Here is a 20,585-nt window from a genome sequence, read left to right as displayed (position 1 = left end):
TAAGCTGGGAGTCTTATCACACATGCATCACTAAGCTGGGAGTCTTATCACACATGCATCACTAAGCTGGGAGTCTTATCACACATGCATCACTAAGCTGGGAGTCTTATCACACATGCATCACTAAGCTGGGAGTCTTATCACACATGCATCACTAAGCTGGGAGTCTTATCACACATGCATCACTAAGCTGGGAGTCTTATCACACATGCATCACTAAGCTGGGAGTCTTATCACACATGCATCACTAAGCTGGGAGTCTTATCACACATGCATCACTAAGCTGGGAGTCTTATCACACATGCATCACTAAGCTGGGGATCTTATCACACATGCATCACTAAGCTGGGAGTCTAATCACACATGCATCACGAAGCTGGGAGTCTAATCACACATGCATCACTAAGCTGGGAGTCTTATCACACATGCATCACTAAGCTGGGGATCTTATCACACATGCATCACTAAGCTGGGAGTCTAATCACACATGCATCACTAAGCTGGGAGTCTAATCACACATGCGTCACTAAGCTGGGAGTCTAATCACACATGCGTCACTAAGCTGGGAGTCTAATCACACATGCGTCACTAAGCTGGGAGTCTAATCACACATGCGTCACTAAGCTGGGAGTCTAATCACACATGCGTCACTAAGCTGGGAGTCTTATCACACATGCATCACTAAGCTGGGAGTCTAATCACACATGCATCACTAAGCTGGGAGTCTAATCACACATGCGTCACTAAGCTGGGAGTCTTATCACACATGCATCACTAAGCTGGGGATCTTATCACACATGCATCACTAAGCTGGGAGTCTTATCACACATGCATCACTAAGCTGGGGATCTTATCACACATGCATCACTAAGCTGGGAGTCTTATCACACATGCATCACTAAGCTGGGAGTCTAATCACACATGCATCACTAAGCTGGGAGTCTTATCACACATGCATCACTAAGCTGGGGATCTTATCACACATGCATCACTAAGCTGGGAGTCTTATCACACATGCATCACTAAGCTGGGAGTCTTATCACACATGCATCACTAAGCTGGGAGTCTAATCACACATGCATCACTAAGCTGGGGATCTTATCACACATGCATCACTAAGCTGGGGATCTTATCACACATGCATCACTAAGCTGGGAGTCTAATCACACATGCATCACTAAGCTGGGAGTCTTATCACACATGCATCACTAAGCTGGGAGTCTTATCACACATGCATCACTAAGCTGGGAGTCTAATCACACATGCATCACTAAGCTGGGGATCTTATCACACATGCATCACTAAGCTGGGAGTCTTATCACACATGCATCACTAAGCTGGGAGTCTAATCACACATGCATCACTAAGCTGGGAGTCTTATCACACATGCATCACTAAGCTGGGAGTCTAATCACACATGCATCACTAAGCTGGGAGTCTTATCACACATGCATCACTAAGCTGGGAGTCTAATCACACATGCATCACTAAGCTGGGGATCTTATCACACATGCATCACTAAGCTGGGAGTCTTATCACACATGCATCACTAAGCTGGGGATCTTATCACACATGCATCACTAAGCTGGGAGTCTTATCACACATGCATCACTAAGCTGGGAGTCTAATCACACATGCATCACTAAGCTGGGAGTCTTATCACACATGCATCACTAAGCTGGGAGTCTTATCACACATGCATCACTAAGCTGGGGATCTTATCACACATGCATCACTAAGCTGGGAGTCTTATCACACATGCATCACTAAGCTGGGAGTCTTATCACACATGCATCACTAAGCTGGGGATCTTATCACACATGCATCACTAAGCTGGGAGTCTTATCACACATGCATCACTAAGCTGGGAGTCTAATCACACATGCATCACTAAGCTGGGAGTCTTATCACACATGCATCACTAAGCTGGGAGTCTTATCACACATGCATCACTAAGCTGGGAGTCTTATCACACATGCATCACTAAGCTGGGGATCTTATCACACATGCATCACTAAGCTGGGGATCTTATCACACATGCATCACTAAGCTGGGAGTCTTATCACACATGCATCACTAAGCTGGGAGTCTAATCACACATGCATCACTAAGCTGGGAGTCTTATCACACATGCATCACTAAGCTGGGAGTCTTATCACACATCCATCACTAAGCTGGGGATCTTATCACACATGCATCACTAAGCTGGGAGTCTTATCACACATGCATCACTAAGCTGGGAGTCTTATCACACATGCATCACTAAGCTGGGAGTCTAATCACACATGCATCACTAAGCTGGGAGTCTTATCACACATGCATCACTAAGCTGGGAGTCTAATCACACATGCATCACTAAGCTGGGAGTCTTATCACACATGCATCACTAAGCTGGGGATCTTATCACACATGCATCACTAAGCTGGGGATCTTATCACACATGCATCACTAAGCTGGGGATCTTATCACACATGCATCACTAAGCTGGGAGTCTAATCACACATGCATCACTAAGCTGGGAGTCTTATCACACATGCATCACTAAGCTGGGAGTCTTATCACACATGCATCACTAAGCTGGGGATCTTATCACACATGCATCACTAAGCTGGGAGTCTAATCACACATGCATCACTAAGCTGGGGATCTTATCACACATGCATCACTAAGCTGGGGATCTTATCACACATGCATCACTAAGCTGGGAGTCTTATCACACATGCATCACTAAGCTGGGGATCTTATCACACATGCATCACTAAGCTGGGAGTCTTATCACACATGCATCACTAAGCTGGGGATCTTATCACACATGCATCACTAAGCTGGGAGTCTTATCACACATGCATCACTAAGCTGGGGATCTTATCACACATGCATCACTAAGCTGGGGATCTTATCACACATGCATCACTAAGCTGGGAGTCTTATCACACATGCATCACTAAGCTGGGGATCTTATCACACATGCATCACTAAGCTGGGAGTCTTATCACACATGCATCACTAAGCTGGGAGTCTAATCACACATGCATCACTAAGCTGGGAGTCTTATCACACATGCATCACTAAGCTGGGAGTCTTATCACACATGCATCACTAAGCTGGGAGTCTTATCACACATGCATCACTAAGCTGGGGATCTTATCACACATGCATCACTAAGCTGGGAGTCTTATCACACATGCATCACTAAGCTGGGGATCTTATCACACATGCATCACTAAGCTGGGGATCTTATCACACATGCATCACTAAGCTGGGGATCTTATCACACATGCATCACTAAGCTGGGAGTCTTATCACACATGCATCACTAAGCTGGGAGTCTTATCACACATGCATCACTAAGCTGGGAGTCTTATCACACATGCATCACTAAGCTGGGAGTCTTATCACACATGCATCACTAAGCTGGGAGTCTTATCACAAATGCATCACTAAGCTGGGGATCTTATCACACATGCATCACTAAGCTGGGAGTCTAATCACACATGCATCACTAAGCTGGGAGTCTTATCACACATGCATCACTAAGCTGGGAGTCTTATCACACATGCATCACGAAGCTGGGAGTCTAATCACACATGCATCACTAAGCTGGGAGCCTTATCACACATGCGTCACTAAGCTGGGAGCCTTATCACACATGCATCACGAAGCTGGGAGTCTAATCACACATGCATCACTAAGCTGGGAGCCTTATCACACATGCATCACTAAGCTGGGAGCCTTATCACACATGCATCACTAAGCTGGGAGCCTTATCACACATGCATCACGAAGCTGGGAGTCTTATCACACATGCATCACTAAGCTGGGAGTCTTATCACACATGCATCACTAAGCTGGGAGCCTTATCACACATGCATCACGAAGCTGGGAGTCTTATCACACATGCATCACTAAGCTGGGAGTCTTATCACACATGCATCACTAAGCTGGGGATCTTATCACACATGCATCACTAAGCTGGGAGTCTTATCACACATGCATCACTAAGCTGGGAGTCTAATCACACATGCATCACTAAGCTGGGAGTCTTATCACACATGCATCACTAAGCTGGGGATCTTATCACACATGCATCACTAAGCTGGGAGTCTTATCACACATGCATCACTAAGCTGGGAGTCTTATCACACATGCATCACTAAGCTGGGAGTCTAATCACACATGCATCACTAAGCTGGGAGTCTTATCACACATGCATCACTAAGCTGGGAGTCTAATCACACATGCATCACTAAGCTGGGAGTCTTATCACACATGCATCACTAAGCTGGGGATCTTATCACACATGCATCACTAAGCTGGGAGTCTTATCACACATGCATCACTAAGCTGGGAGTCTTATCACACATGCATCACTAAGCTGGGAGTCTAATCACACCTGCATCACGAAGCTGAGGGTCTTTCAGGTTTTGTCATCTTATTTTCCAACCAGTGTGCCGTGCACCAGGTGGATATTTTGATTTTGATAAAAGTGTCTGGCTAAATGATGTCAAAGGTCAGGTGGTCAGGAAGTCTTCCTCCGTTAATATCTGAACTTAATTTCTCATGTTCCCAGTCTGATTTCCTAACTATCTAAACTCCCTTTCCCATCTCTCTCCTATCTAAACTAAATTTCCCAGGGCCCCAAAGGACCAAGAGGAATCAAAGGAGCTCCTGGAGACAGAGGCCAGATCGGAAGCAGGGTGAGAGGGCGAGAGAGAGAACATTTGGGGGAGGGGAAATGAAATAAAAAAAGAACGAGGGATGGCTGAAGTGTTCTGTCTCTTCTGTTTCAGGGAGAAGATGGGGCACCAGGAAATGGAACTGAAGGTTGCCATGGTTTCCAGGTACAGTTGTGTTACATCTGATGTATTGTGTTTTGGGTTCATGGTTGTGTGTGTGTGTGTGTGTGTGTGTGTTGTCTGCCGTCTCTCACACATCCCTCTCCTCTCTCAGGGTTACCCCGGCCAACGAGGGGGCATTGGAGAGCCGGTGAGTTCACCTTTCACCTATAACCTCTCACCTCAGTATCAGCCCCAAGGCAGAGTCTCACACTATATTACGCTATCATAGTACCGTAGCGAGTTAGGACGATAGCCTAACCAGAACTCCAGCCTGGGTCTCTCTGGTTCAGAGGCAAGTAAGGACGATAGCCTGGGTCTCTCTGGTTCAGAGGCAAGCACTCTATCCACAGTCCCAAGAGACTGAACTTTGGAAGCAGCATACCGCCCTGCATCCCGCTGCTGCCTTGCTTCTGAAGCTAAGCAGGGTCGGTCCTAGTCAGTCCCTGGATGGGAGACCAGATGCTGCTGGAAGTGGTGTTGGAGGGCCAGTAGGTTTAAATAATAATGCCCCAGGGCAGTGATTGGGGACATTGCCCTGTGTAGGGTGGCGTCTTTCAGATGGGACGTTAAACGGGTGTCCTGACTCTCTGTGGTCAGAGTAGGGGTGTTAACCCCGGTGTCTTGGCTAAATTCCAATCTGGTCCTCACATCATCACGGTCACCTAATCATCCCCCCCCCCCTCCTCTCCCCTGTAAGTATTTCCCAGGTCGTTGCTGTAAATGAGAGTGTGTTCTCAGTCAACTGACCTGGTTAAATACGGGTTAAATAAATAAATCGGTACAGAACAAGGGTCACTACACTATACTACTGTCCAGTCAGCATGTTAAGAACCCTAACCCTGAACACAGGAACCACTACTCTACCCTGGTATAGGATGTATAAAACAACAGTCCTATATGAACACAGGAACCACTACTCTACCCTGGTATAGGATGTATAAAACAACAGTCCTATATGAACACAGGAACCACTACTCTACCCTGGTATAGGATGTATAAAACAACAGTCCTATATGAACACAGGAACCACTACTCTACCCTGGTATAGGATGTATAAAACAACAGTCCTATATGAACACAGGAACCACTACTCTACCCTGGTATAGGATGTATAAAACAACAGTCCTATATGAACACAGGAACCACTACTCTACCCTGGTATAGGATGTATAAAACAACAGTCCTATATGAACACAGGAACCACTACTCTACCCTGGTATAGGATGTATAACAGTAGGTCCTACAGTACATTAACAGTACCATAGTACCAGGATGTTACACTGAAATATATTAATTCATTATGCCAGGATTGGATCATATTCAACTCAATGCCAGATGAATTGAGAAGAGCTTACTGAGCACTTTAGATGTGGAAAACATGGCAGGCTTAAACACCATGACATTTCAAGTTCAGAGTTTTAACCTCAAATCAGTCATGATGACTAGTGTTACTGTAACTGTTTCCCAGACTGTGAATTACTTTTATAGTAGATGTATTCATCTGGGTTCATCTGGGTTTTAGAGTAGATGTATTCATCTGGGTTCATCTGGGTGTTAGAGTAGATGTATTCATCTGGGTGTTAGAGTAGATGTATTCATCTGGTTTCATCTGGGTGTTAGAGTAGATGTATTCATCTGGTGTTAGAGTAGATGTATTCATCTGGTTTCATCTGGGTGTTAGAGTAGATGTATTCATCTGGTTTTAGAGTAGATGTATTCATCTGGTTTCATCTGGGTGTTAGAGTAGATGTATTCATCTGGGTTCATCTGGGTGTTAGAGTAGATGTATTCATCTGGGTTCATCTGGTTTTAGAGTAGATGTATTCATCTGGGTTCATCTGGGTGTTAGAGTAGATGTATTCATCTGGGTTTTAGAGTAGATGTATTCATCTGGGTGTTAGAGTAGATGTATTCATCTGGGTTCATCTGGGTGTTAGAGTAGATGTATTCATCTGGGTTCATCTGGGTGTTAGAGTAGATGTATTCATCTGGGTGTTAGAGTAGATGTATTCATCTGGGTTCATCTGGGTGTTAGAGTAGATGTATTCATCTGGGTTCATCTGGGTGTTAGAGTAGATGTATTCATCTGGGTTCATCTGGGTGTTAGAGTAGATGTATTCATCTGGGTTTGGTGAGAAACAAACGTCAAGCCAAGGGTGTTTCCCAAATGGCACCCTGTGTAGTATACAGCATTTGACCTAGCCTATTTCATGACTATATAGGGAATAGAATGCCATTTCAGATACAGTCCTTCTTTATCTGAGACATGACGATTTGCCAGTTGTATTTGGTCTGATTCATCAAGAGATTTCCATGACAACTGTCTCTGACCCCTGACCTGTGATCTTCAGGGCGGGAAGGGAACCCCGGGACCCAAAGGAGATGACGGAGAGCCTGGAAACCCCGGCCTGGACGTGAGTCACACCATCTGTATCTGTCTCTCCCTCCCCAGTCTATCCCTCCCTTTTCTCTCCCTCCTTCTTCTCTCCCTCCCCAGTCTCTCCCTCCCCAGTCTCTCCCTCCCCAGTCTCTCCCTCCTTCTTCTCTCCCTCCCCAGTCTCTCCCTCCTTCTTCTCTCCCTCCCCAGTCTCTCCCTCCCCAGTCTCTCCCTCCTTCTTCTCTCCCTCCCCAGTCTCTCCCTCCCAAGTCTCTCCCTCCCCAGTCTTTCCCTCCTTCTCCCGCTCCTTCTTCTCCCGCTCCTTATTCTCTCCCTCTATCTTTCAGTCTTGCAGCTGGTAACGCTTAATGTTCTGGACGCTTGTGTCTGTGTGTGTCTGTGTGCTTGTGTGTGTGTTAAAAGTTGTGAGCTGCTGCAGCTGTGTATGTGTCATTGTCATGGATACCAGGAAATGAGGGGAGAGTATGTGGGCAGCTCATTTCTCTAGTTGAACCCCAGTGATGTGTTATAGTCCCAGTGACGTGTTATAGTCCCAGTGATGTGTGTTATAGTCCCAGTGATGTGTTATAGTCCCAGTGATGTGTTATAGTCCCAGTGATGTGTGTTATAGTCCCAGTGATGTGTTATAGTCCCAGTGATGTGTTATAGTCCCAGTGATGTGTTATAGTCCCAGTGATGTGTTATAGTCCCAGTGATGTGTTATAGTCCCAGTGACGTGTTATAGTCCCAGTGATGTGTTATAGTCCCAGTGATGTGATATAGTCCCAGTGATGTGTTATAGTCCCAGTGACGTGTTATAGTCCCAGTGATGTGTTATAGTCCCAGTGATGTGTTATAGTCCCAGTGATGTGTTATAGTCTCAGTGACGTGTTATAGTCCCAGTGATGTGATATAGTCCCAATGATGTGTTATAGTCCCAGTGACGTGTTATAGTCTCAGTGATGTGTTATAGTCCCAGTGATGTGTTATAGTCCCAGTGATGTGTTATAGTCTCAGTGATGTGTTATAGTCCCAGTGATGTGTTATAGTCCCAGTGATGTGTTATAGTCCCAGTGATGTGTTATAGTCCCAGTGATGTGTTATAGTCCCAGTGATGTGTTATAGTCTCAGTGATGTGTTATAGTCCCAGTGATGTGATATAGTCCCAGTGATGTGTTATAGTCCCAGTGATGTGTTATAGTCCCAGTGATGTGTTATAGTCCCAGTGATGTGTTATAGTCCCAGTGATGTGTGTTATAGTCCCAGTGATGTGTGTTATAGTCCCAGTGAGGGTGTTATAGTCCCAGTGATGTGTTATAGTCCCAGTGATGTGTTATAGTCCCAGTGATGTGTTATAGTCTCAGTGATGTTTTATAGTCCCAGTGATGTGTGTTATAGTCCCAGTGATGTGTGTTATAGTCCCAGTGAGGGTGTTATAGTCCCAGTGATGTGTTATAGTCCCAGTGATGTGTTATAGTCCCAGTGATGTGTTATAGTCCCAGTGATGTGTTATAGTCCCAGTGATGTGTGTTATAGTCCCAGTGATGTGTGTTATAGTCCCAGTGATGTGTGTTATAGTCCCAGTGATGTGTTATAGTCCCAGTGATGTGTTATAGTCCCAGTGATGTGATATAGTCCCAGTGATGTGTTATAGTCCCAGTGATGTGTGTTATAGTCCCAGTGATGTGTGTTATAGTCCCAGTGAGGGTGTTATAGTCCCAGTGATGTGTTATAGTCCCAGTGATGTGTTATAGTCCCAGTGATGTGTTATAGTCCCAGTGATGTGTTATAGTCTCAGTGATGTGTTATAGTCCCAGTGATGTGTTATAGTCCCAGTGATGTGTTAATAGTCCCAGTGATGTGTGTTATAGTCCCAGTGATGTGTGTTATAGTCCCAGTGAGGGTGTTATAGTCCCAGTGATGTGTTATAGTCCCAGTGATGTGCTATAGTCTCAGTGATGTGATATAGTCCCAGTGATGTGTTTTAGTCCCAGTGATGTGTTATAGTCCCAGTGATGTGTTATAGTCCCAGTGATGTGTTATAGTCTCAGTGATGTGTTATAGTCCCAGTAATGTGTTATAGTCCCAGTGATGTGTTATAGTCCCAGTGATGTGTTATAGTCCCAGTGATGTGTTATAGTCTCAGTGATGTGTTATAGTCCCAGTGATGTGTGTTTAATCCCAGTGATGTGTGTTTTAGTCCCAGTGATGTGATATAGTCCCAGTGATGTGATATAGTCCCAGTGATGTGTTATAGTCCCAGTGATGTGTTATAGTCCCAGTGATGTGTTATAGTCCCAGTGATGTGATATAGTCCCAGTGATGTGTTATAGTCCCAGTGATGTGATATAGTCCCAGTGATGTGATATAGTCCCAGTGATGTGATATAGTCCCAGTGATGTGTTATAGTCCCAGTGATGTGATATAGTCCCAGTGATGTGATATAGTCCCAGTGATGTGTTATAGTCCCAGTGATGTGTTATAGTCCCCGTGATGTGTTATAGTCCCAGTGATGTGTTATAGTCCCAGTGATGTGATATAGTCCCAGTGATGTGATATAGTCCCAGTGATGTGTTATAGTCCCAGTGGTGTGTTATAGTCCCAGTGATGTGTTATAGTCCCAATGATGTGATATAGTCCCAGTGATGTGATATAGTCCCAGTGATGTGTTATAGTCCCAGTGGTGTGTTATAGTCCCAGTGATGTGTTATAGTCCCAGTGATGTGATATAGTCCCAGTGATGTGATATAGTCCCAGTGATGTGTTATAGTCCCAGTGGTGTGTTATAGTCCCAGTGATGTGTTATAGTCCCAGTGATGTGATATAGTCCCAGTGATGTGTTATAGTCCCGGTGATGTGTTATAGTCTCAGTGATGTGTTATAGTCCCAGTGATGTGTTATAGTCCCAGTGATGTGTGTTTAATCACAGTGATGTGTGTTTTAGTCCCAGTGATGTGATATAGTCCCAGTGATGTGTTATAGTCCCAGTGATGTGTTATAGTCCCAGTGATGTGTTATAGTCCCAGTGATGTGATATAGTCCCAGTGATGTGTTATAGTCCCAGTGATGTGATATAGTCCCAGTGATGTGATATAGTCCCAGTGATGTGTTATAGTCCCAGTGATGTGATATAGTCCCAGTGATGTGTTATAGTCCCAGTGATGTGTTATAGTCCCAGTGGTGTGTTATAGTCCCAGTGATGTGTTATAGTCCCAGTGATGTGATATAGTCCCAGTGATGTGATATAGTCCCAGTGATGTGTTATAGTCCCAGTGGTGTGTTATAGTCCCAGTGATGTGTTATAGTCCCAGTGATGTGATATAGTCCCAGTGATGTGATATAGTCCCAGTGATGTGTTATAGTCCCAGTGATGTGTTATAGTCCCAGTGATGTGTTATAGTCCCAGTGATGTGATATAGTCCCAGTGATGTGTTATAGTCCCAGTGGTGTGTTATAGTCCCAGTGATGTGTTATAGTCCCAGTGATGTGTTATAGTCCCAGTGATGTGATATAGTCCCAGTGATGTGATATAGTCCCAGTGATGTGTTATAGTCCCAGTGATGTGATATAGTCCCAGTGATGTGATATAGTCCCAGTGATGTGTTATAGTCCCAGTGATGTGTGTTATAGTCCCAGTGATGTGATATAGTCCCAGTGATGTGATATAGTCCCAGTGATGTGTGTTATAGTCCCAGTGATGTGATATAGTCCCAGTGATGTGATATAGTCCCAGTGATGTGTTATAGTCCCAGTGATGTGTGTTATAGTCCCAGTGATGTGATATAGTCCCAGTGATGTGATATAGTCCCAGTGATGTGTTATAGTCCCAGTGATGTGTTATAGTCCCAGTGATGTGTGTTATAGTCTCAGTGATGTGTTATAGTCCCAGTGATGTGTTATAGTCCCAGTGATGTGTTATAGTCCCAGTGATGCGTTATAGTTATCCTCTGATTGGCCATGGTTCTTTTTACTTTGTTCCTCTGGGGAGGCTGTGGGACTGAGCTCAACTTACAAGTTCACGTTTCTTCACCTAAACATAATTACCCTTCCATTCCCTATACTCCAGCCTTTAGGCACCTTAACCCCAGCCCTCCACTCAGCCCTTGCTCCATGCCCCATCCCTCAGCCCCATCCCTCAGTCCTCCCCTCAGCCCTCACTTCAGCCCCATCCCTCAGCCCCATCCCCCAGCCTCCTCTCAGCCCCATACCCCATACCTCAGCCCTCCCCTCAGCCCTCCCCTCAGCCCTCCCATCAGCCCAATCACTCAGCCCCCCCCTCAGCCCCATCCCCCAGCCTCCTCTCAGCCCCATACCCCATCCCTCAGCCCTCCCCTCAGCCCTCACATCAGCCCAATCACTCAGCCCTCCCCTCAGCCCCATCCCTCAGCCCTCCCCTCAGCCCCTCAGCCCTATACCTCAGCCCTCCCCTCAGCCCCATACCTCAGCCCTCCCCTCTGCCCCATCCCTCAGCCCTTGCTCCATGCCTCAGCCCTCCCCTCAGCCCCAATCCTCAGAAATCCCCTCAGCCCCACCCCTCACCCCAATCCCTCAGCCCTCCCCTCAGCCCCATACCTCAGCCCTCCCATCAGCCCCATCCTCAGCCATCAGCCCCATCCCTCAGCCCTCCCCTCAGCCCCATCCTCACCCCTCAGCCCTCCCCTCAGCCCTCCCCTCAGCCCTCAGCCCCATCCTCACCCCTCAGCCCCATCCTCAGCCCTCAGCCCCATCCCTCAGCCCTCCCCTCAGCCCTCAGCCCCATCCTCAGCCCTCAGCCCCATCCTCAGCCCTCAGCCCCATCCTCATCCCTCAGCCCTCCCCTCTGCCCCATCCCTCAGCCCTTGCCCCATCCCTCAGCCCTCCCCTCAGCCCCAATCCTCAGAAATCCCCTCAGCCCCACCCCTCACCCCAATCCCTCAGCCCTCCCCTCAGCCCCATACCTCAGCCCTCCCCTCAGCCCCATCCTCAGCCCTCAGCCCCATCCTCATCCCTCAGCCCTCCCCTCAGCCCCACTCCTCAGCCCTCCCCTCAGCCCCATCCCTCAGCCCTCCCCTCAGCCCCAATCCTCAGCCCTCCCCTCAGCCCCAATCCTCAGCCCTCCCCTCAGCCCCAATCCTCAGCCCTCCCCTCAGCCCTCCCCTCAGCCCTCCCCTCAGCCCATCCCTCACCCCTCCCCTCAGCCCCATCCCTCAGACCTCCCCTCAGCCCTCCCCTCAGCCCATCCCTCACCCCTCCCCTCAGCCCTCCCCTCAGCCCATCCCTCACCCCTCCCCTCAGCCCTCCCCTCAGCCCCATCCTCAGCCCTCAGCCCCATCCCTCAGCCCTCCCCTCAGCCCCAATCCTCAGCCCTCCCCTCAGCCCCATCCCTCAGCCATCCCCTCAGCCCCAATCCTCAGCCCTCCCCTCAGCCCCAATCCTCAGCCCTCCCCTCAGCCCCAATCCTCAGCCCTCCCCTCAGCCCCAATCCTCAGCCCTCCCCTCAGCCCTCCCCTCAGCCCATCCCTCACCCCTCCCCTCAGCCCCATCCCTCAGACCTCCCCTCAGCCCTCCCCTCAGCCCATCCCTCACCCCTCCCCTCAGCCCTCCCCTCAGCCCATCCCTCACCCCTCCCCTCAGCCCTCCCCTCAGCCCCATCCTCAGCCCTCAGCCCCATCCCTCAGCCCTCCCCTCAGCCCCAATCCTCAGCCCTCCCCTCAGCCCCATCCCTCAGCCATCCCCTCAGCCCCAATCCTCAGCCCTCCCCTCAGCCCCAATCCTCAGCCCTCCCCTCAGCCCTCCCCTCAGCCCTCCCCTCAGCCCATCCCTCACCCCTCCCCTCAGCCCCATCCCTCAGCCCTCCCCTCAGCCCTCCCCTCAGCCCATCCCTCACCCCTCCCCTCAGCCCTCCCCTCAGCCCTCCCCCTCAGCCCCATCCCTCAGCCCTCCCCTCAGCCCTCCCCTCAGCCCTCAGCCCCATCCTCAGCCCTCAGCCCCATCCCTCAGCCCTCCCCTCAGCCCTCAGCCCCATCCTCAGCCCTCAGCCCCATCCTCAGCCCTCAGCCCCATCCTCATCCCTCAGCCCTCCCCTCTGCCCCATCCCTCAGCCCTTGCTCCATGCCTCAGCCCTCCCCTCAGCCCCAATCCTCAGAAATCCCCTCAGCCCCACCCCTCACCCCTCCCCTCAGCCCCATCCCTCAGCCCTCCCCTCAGCCCTCCCCTCAGCCCATCCCTCACCCCTCCCCTCAGCCCTCCCCTCAGCCCATCCCTCACCCCTCCCCTCAGCCCTCCCCTCAGCCCCATCCTCAGCCCTCAGCCCCATCCCTCAGCCCTCCCCTCAGCCCTCCCCTCAGCCCCATCCCTCAGCCCTCCCCTCAGCCCCAATCCTCAGCCCTCCCCTCAGCCCTCCCCTCAGCCCCATCCCTCAGCCCTCCCCTCAGCCCTCCCCTCAGCACATCCCTCACCCCTCCCCTCAGCCCTCCCCTCAGCCCTCCCCTCAGCCCATCCCTCACCCCTCCCCTCAGCCCTCCCCTCAGCCCTCCCCTCAGCCCATCCCTCACCCCTCCCCTCACCCCTCCCCTCAGCCCTCCCCTCAGCCCTCCCCTCAGCCCTCCCCTCAGCCCATCCCTCACCCCTCCCCTCAGCCCCATCCCTCAGACCTCCCCTCAGCCCTCCCCTCAGCCCATCCCTCACCCCTCCCCTCAGCCCTCCCCTCAGCCCATCCCTCACCCCTCCCCTCAGCCCTCCCCTCAGCCCCATCCTCAGCCCTCAGCCCCATCCCTCAGCCCTCCCCTCAGCCCCAATCCTCAGCCCTCCCCTCAGCCCCATCCCTCAGCCATCCCCTCAGCCCCAATCCTCAGCCCTCCCCTCAGCCCCAATCCTCAGCCCTCCCCTCAGCCCTCCCCTCAGCCCTCCCCTCAGCCCATCCCTCACCCCTCCCCTCAGCCCCATCCCTCAGCCCTCCCCTCAGCCCTCCCCTCAGCCCATCCCTCACCCCTCCCATCAGCCCTCCCCTCAGCCCTCCCCTCAGCCCCATCCCTCAGCCCTCCCCTCAGCCCTCCCCTCAGCCCTCCCCTCAGCCCCATCCTCAGCCCTCAGCCCCATCCCTCAGCCCTCCCCTCAGCCCTCAGCCCCATCCTCAGCCCTCAGCCCCATCCTCAGCCCTCAGCCCCATCCTCATCCCTCAGCCCTCCCCTCTGCCCCATCCCTCAGCCCTTGCTCCATGCCTCAGCCCTCCCCTCAGCCCCAATCCTCAGAAATCCCCTCAGCCCCACCCCTCACCCCTCCCCTCAGCCCCATCCCTCAGCCCTCCCCTCAGCCCTCCCCTCAGCCCATCCCTCACCCCTCCCCTCAGCCCTCCCCTCAGCCCATCCCTCACCCCTCCCCTCAGCCCTCCCCTCAGCCCCATCCTCAGCCCTCAGCCCCATCCCTCAGCCCTCCCCTCAGCCCTCCCCTCAGCCCCATCCCTCAGCCCTCCCCTCAGCCCCAATCCTCAGCCCTCCCCTCAGCCCTCCCCTCAGCCCCATCCCTCAGCCCTCCCCTCAGCCCTCCCCTCAGCACATCCCTCACCCCTCCCCTCAGCCCTCCCCTCAGCCCTCCCCTCAGCCCATCCCTCACCCCTCCCCTCAGCCCTCCCCTCAGCCCTCCCCTCAGCCCATCCCTCACCCCTCCCCTCACCCCTCCCCTCAGCCCTCCCCTCAGCCCTCCCCTCAGCCCTCCCCTCAGCCCATCCCTCACCCCTCCCCTCAGCCCTCCCCTCAGCCCTCAGCCCCATCCTCAGCCCTCAGCCCCATCCTCATCCCTCAGCCCTCCCCTCAGCCCATCCCTCACCCCTCCCCTCAGCCCTCCCCTCAGCCCCATCCTCAGCCCTCAGCCCCATCCCTCAGCCCTCCCCTCAGCCCTCCCCTCAGCCCCATCCCTCAGCCCTTCCCTCAGCCCCAATCCTCAGCCCTACCCTCAGCCCCAATCCTCAGCCCTCCCCTCAGCCCTCCCCTCAGCCCTCCCCTCAGCCCCATCCCTCAGCCCTCCCCTCAGCCCTCCCCTCAGCCCATCCCTCACCCCTCCCCTCAGCCCTCCCCTCAGCCCATCCCTCACCCCTCCCCTCAGCCCTCCCCTCAGCCCTCCCCTCAGCCCATCCCTCACCCCTCCCCTCAGCCCTCCCCTCACCCCTCCCCTCAGCCCTCCCCTCAGCCCATCCCTCACCCCTCCCCTCAGCCCTCCCCTCAGCCCTCAGCCCCATCCTCAGCCCTCAGCCCCATCCTCATCCCTCAGCCCTCCCCTCAGCCCCATACCTGAGCCCTAGCCCTCAGCCCTCCCCTCAGCCCTCCCCTCACCCCTCCCCTCAGCCCTAGTTCTTTGCCCAAGCCCCCAGGCCCATACCACTAAAATAACTAAAGCCTTCATAACCTGGCCTGTAGCTTTTTAAGACCAGAAGAGAAGAACAGGGTAATGACCTAGCTTAAATAACAAGGTTAGGATAGCCATCTTAAATAATGTTTATAATTGTCTCTGTCAAACTGTCACTGGAGGAAAGATTTATGGTAGAGATACAATCAACGAGAACAGTGTGTGTGTGTGTGTGAGTTTGTGTGTGTGTGTGTGTGTGTGATATATGACTAGCCCATGTCTGTTCCATAAACATCAGAGGCAGACACTGAGAGCTTCAGGTCAGATTTTCGGAGGGCTGGAAGGTTGTTACAAGAGAAGGTGATTGTTAGAGGGGATAGGGCGAGGTTCTCCGAGAGAGGAGAGACAAAGGGACAGGGTTAACAAGCTAAGGGTTAGAGGGAGAGGATCAGGGCTGGAGGGTCAGAGGGAGAGGATCAGGGCTGGAGGGTTAGAGGGAGAGGATCAGGGCTGGAGGGTTAGAGGATCAGGGCTGGAGGGTTAGAGGGAGAGGATCAGGGCTGGAGGGTCAGAGGGAGAGGATCAGGGCTGGAGGGTTAGAGGGAGAGGATCAGGGCTGGAGGGTTAGAGGGAGAGGATCAGGGCTGGAGGGTTAGAGGGAGAGGTTCAGGGCTGGAGGGTTAGAGGGAGAGGATCAGGGCTGGAGGGTTAGAGGGAGAGGATCAGGGCTGGAGGGTTAGAGGGAGAGGATCAGGGTTGGAGGGTTAGAGGGAGAGGATCAGGGTTGGAGGGTCAGAGGGAGAGGTTCAGGGTTGGACGGTTAGAGGGAGAGGATCAGGGTTGGAGGGTCAGAGGGAGAGGATCAGGGTTGGAGGGTTAGAGGGAGAGGATCAGGGCTGGAGGGTTAGAGGGAGAGGATCAGGGTTGGAGGGTTAGAGGGAGAGGATCAGGGCTGGAGGGTTAGAGGGAGAGGATCAGGGCTGGAGGGTTAGAGGGAGAGGTTCAGGGCTGGAGGGTTAGAGGGAGAGGATCAGGGATGGATGGTTAGAGGGAGAGGTTCAGGGTTGGAGGGTTAGAGGGAGAGGATCAGGGTTGGAGGGTTAGAGGGAGAGGATCAGGGCTGGAGGGTTAGAGGGAGAGGTTCAGGGCTGGAGGGTTAGAGGGAGAGGATCAGGGTTGGAGGGTTAGAGGGAGAGGATCAGGGCTGGAGGGTTAGAGGGAGAGGATCAGGGCTGGAGGGTTAGAGGGAGAGGATCAGGGCTGGAGGGTCAGAGGGAGAGGATCAGGGCTGGAGGGTCAGAGGGAGAGGATCAGGGCTGGAGGGTTAGAGGGAGAGGCTCAGGGCTGGTGGGTCAGAGGGAGAGGATCAGGGCTGGAGGGTTAGAGGGAGAGGATCAGGGCTGGAGGGTTAGAGGGAGAGGATCAGGGCTGGAGGGTTAGAGGGAGAGGATCAGGGTTGGAGGGTTAGAGGGAGAGGATCAGGGTTGGAGGGTTAGAGGGAGAGGATCAGGGTTGGAGGGTTAGAGGGAGAGGATCAGGGCTGGAGGGTCAAAGGGAGAGGATCAGGGTTGGAGGGTTAGAGGGAGAGGATCAGGGCTGGAGGGTTAGAGGGAGAGGATCAGGGTTGGAGGGTTAGAGGGAGAGGATCAGGGCTGGAGGGTTAGAGGGAGAGGATCAGGGCTGGAGGGTTAGAGGGAGAGGATCAGGGTTGGAGGGTTAGAGGGAGAGGATCAGGGCTGGAGGGTTAGAGGGAGAGGATCAGAGCTGGAGGGTTAGAGGGAGAGGATCAGGGCTGGAGGGTCAGAGGGAGAGGATCAGGGCTGGAGGGTTAGAGGGAGAGGATCAGGGCTGGAGGGTTAGAGGGAGAGGCTCAGGGCTGGAAGGTCAGAGGGAGAGGATCAGGGCTGGAGGGTTAGAGGGAGAGGATCAGGGCTGGAGGGCTAGAGGGAGAGGATCAGGGCTGGAGGGTTAGAGGGAAAGGATCAGGGCTGGAGGGTTAGAGGGAGAGGATCAGGGCTGGAGGGTTAGAGGGAGAGGATCAGGGCTGGAGGGTTAGAGGGAGAGGATCAGGGTTGGAGGGTTAGAGGGAGAGGATCAGGGCTGGAGGGTTAGAGGGAGAGGATCAGGGCTGGAGGGTTAGAGGGAGAGGATCAGGGCTGGAGGGTTAGAGGGAGAGGATCAGGGCTGGAGGGTCAGAGGCTCAGTAGGCAGTAACCGGTAGTCTGTAGACAGTATGCAGTAGACAGTAACACAGTCCCATTCAGAGGCAGTAGACAGTACACAGTAGCCCAGTCAGAGGCAGTAGACAGTAGTCAGTAGACAGTAGTCACTAGTCAGGCAGTAGTCAGTAAACAGTAGACAGTAGACAGTAGAGTCAAACCAGGTGGAGTGAACTTTGACCCCAGAGATAAGGATAAAGGTTACTCATCAGTTGTCTGTCTCACTTTCTTTCACGACACTTTGTCAAAGTTTCACTACCTGTAGTGTGTGTTACTAACTCTACCTGTCTCTCCTCTGCAGAACGACTCGCCAGGACTCCCAGGGAACAAAGGAGCCAAAGGACACCGAGGACCTGAAGGAAACCCGGTAAGACAGAGAGATCAATTAGATTTATTTTATAAAGCCCTTTTTACATCAGCAGTTGTCACAAAGTGCTTTACAGATACCCAGCCTTGAACCCCAAAGAGCAAGCAATGCAGCGGCAGAAGCACATTGACTAGGAGAAACTGTCTAGATGGAAGGAACCTAGACAGGGACTTGGACAGGAACCAGGCTCTTAGGGCTGGCCCATCCTCCCATCCTCTTCTATAGATGGATGGATGGAGAGAGGCAGACAGACAGCGAGACAGCGAGACAGAGAGACAGAGAGAGAGAGAGACAGAGAGACAGAGAGACAGAGAGACAGCGAGACAGAGAGACAGAGAGAGAGAGAGACAGAGAGACAGAGAGAGAGAGGGACAGAGAGACAGAGAGACAGAGACAGACAGGGACAGAGAGAGAGAGAGAGAGAGAGAGAGAGAGAGAGAGAGGGACAGAGAGACAGAAAGACAGAGAGGGACAGACAGACAGACAGTGAGACAGAGAGAGACAGAGAGACACTGTAGCACTTGGAGATTTTTTTCTTTGTTATAAATTAAACGTATGATTATTCAAAGAGAGACGGAGAGATGGTCTGAGAGAGAGAGGGGTTGCAGTCTCTCCCCCTCCTCTGTTTTTCCCTGGCTAGTGGCTAGGCTGCATATTTCTAGGGTAAACAGTTTGAGTTATGTGTTTGTGGGAAGAATGCTCAACTCAGCCTACAATTAACTGCCGTGTGCGTGCTTGTGTGCGTGCGTGTGGTTGTATCCTCTTCGTCAAGAAAAAATGCTCGTAAAATGAATTTTCTCTGCTTGAAACAAACAGATGGGAGTGAGGGCGATGGAAGGAGGAAAAGAGAGAGACGTAGAACTATTGAAAGACGTTGATGTTAAAGCAGAGAGACAGTTGAATTCCATGTTTTCTAAAATGTTTTCATCTGTCGTTCTGCCCGTTGGAAGCTGTGCTGTCCACAGAACATCTGTTGTGTTACTATAAAAAAAACTCCACAAAACATATGTTGTGTTATTACAGTAGGGCTACTACACTAACTAGCCCCATTCATCTATTACAGTAGGGCTACTACACTAACTAGCCCCATTCATCTATTATAGTAGGGCTCCTCTACTAGCCCCATTCATCTATTACAGTAGGGCTACTACACTAACTAGCCCCATTCATCTATTACAGTAGGGCTACTACACTAACTAGCCCCATTCATCTATTACAGTAGGGCTACTACACTAACTAGCCCCATTCATCTATTACAGTAGGGCTACTACACTAACTAGCCCCATTCATCTATTACAGTAGGGCTACTACACTAACTAGCCCCATTCATCTATTATAGTAGGGCTCCTCTACTAGCCCCATTCATCTATTACAGTAGGGCTACTACACTAACTAGCCCCATTCATCTATTACAGTAGGGCTACTACACTAACTAGCCCCATTCATCTATTACAGTAGGGCTACTACACTAACTAGCCCCATTCATCTATTACAGTAGGGCTACTACACTAACTAGCCCCATTCATCTATTATAGTAGGGCTACTACACTAACTAGCCCCATTCATCTATTACAGTATGGCTACTACACTAACTAGCCCCATTCATCTATTATAGTAGGGCTACTACACTAACTAGCCCCATTCATCTATTACAGTAGGGCTACTACACTAACTAGCCCCATTCATCTATTACAGTATGGCTACTACACTAACTAGCCCCATTCATCTATTATAGTAGGGCTCCTCTACTAGCCCAATTCATCTATTACAGTAGGGCTCCTCTACCAGCCCCATTCATCTATTACAGTAGGGCTCCTCTACTAGCCCCATTCATCTATTACAGTAGGGCTACTACACTAACTAGCCCCATTCATCTATTACAGTAGAGCTACTACACTAACTAGCCCCATTCATCTATTACAGTAGGGCTCCTCTACTAGCCCCATTCATCTATTACAGTAGGGCTACTACACTAACTAGCCCCATTCATCTATTACAGTAGGGCTCCTACACTAACTAGCCCCATTCATCTATTACAGTAGGGCTCCTCTACTAGCCCCATTCATCTATTACAGTAGGGCTACTACACTAACTAGCCCCATTCATCTATTACAGTAGGGCTACTACACTAACTAGCCCCATTCATCTATTACAGTAGGGCTCCTCTACTAGCCCCATTCATCTATTACAGTAGGGCTACTACACTAACTAGCCCCATTCATCTATTACAGTAGGGCTCCTCTACTAGCCCCATTCATCTATTACAGTAGGGCTACTACACTAACTAGCCCCATTCATCTATTACAGTAGGGCTCCTCTACTAGCCCCATTCATCTATTACAGTAGGGCTACTACACTAACTAGCCCCATTCATCTATTACAGTAGGGTTACTACACTAACTAGCCCCATTCATCTATTACAGTAGGGCTCCTACACTAACTAGCCCCATTCATCTATTACAGTA

General features: G+C 51.2%; 1 protein-coding gene across 1 annotated transcript in view; it reads left to right on the top strand.

Moving 5' to 3' along the window:
• Positions 1-20,585, top strand: part of LOC139560231 (collagen alpha-1(VI) chain-like) — a 57,235-nt gene that overhangs the window by 25,289 nt on the left and 11,361 nt on the right. The window contains exons 20-24 of the mRNA XM_071376811.1: positions 4,635-4,697; positions 4,791-4,841; positions 4,951-4,986; positions 7,190-7,252; positions 18,055-18,120. Coding sequence (XP_071232912.1) covers positions 4,635-4,697; positions 4,791-4,841; positions 4,951-4,986; positions 7,190-7,252; positions 18,055-18,120 — 279 coding nt within the window. The remainder of the gene's footprint in view (positions 1-4,634; positions 4,698-4,790; positions 4,842-4,950; positions 4,987-7,189; positions 7,253-18,054; positions 18,121-20,585) is intronic.

Source organism: Salvelinus alpinus, chromosome 30 (genome assembly GCF_045679555.1).
Source record: "Salvelinus alpinus chromosome 30, SLU_Salpinus.1, whole genome shotgun sequence".
In the NCBI taxonomy this organism is placed as follows: Eukaryota; Metazoa; Chordata; class Actinopteri; order Salmoniformes; family Salmonidae; genus Salvelinus; species Salvelinus alpinus.
Note: the sequence above shows the minus strand (reverse complement) of the source record. Positions and strands in the feature narration are given on the sequence as shown.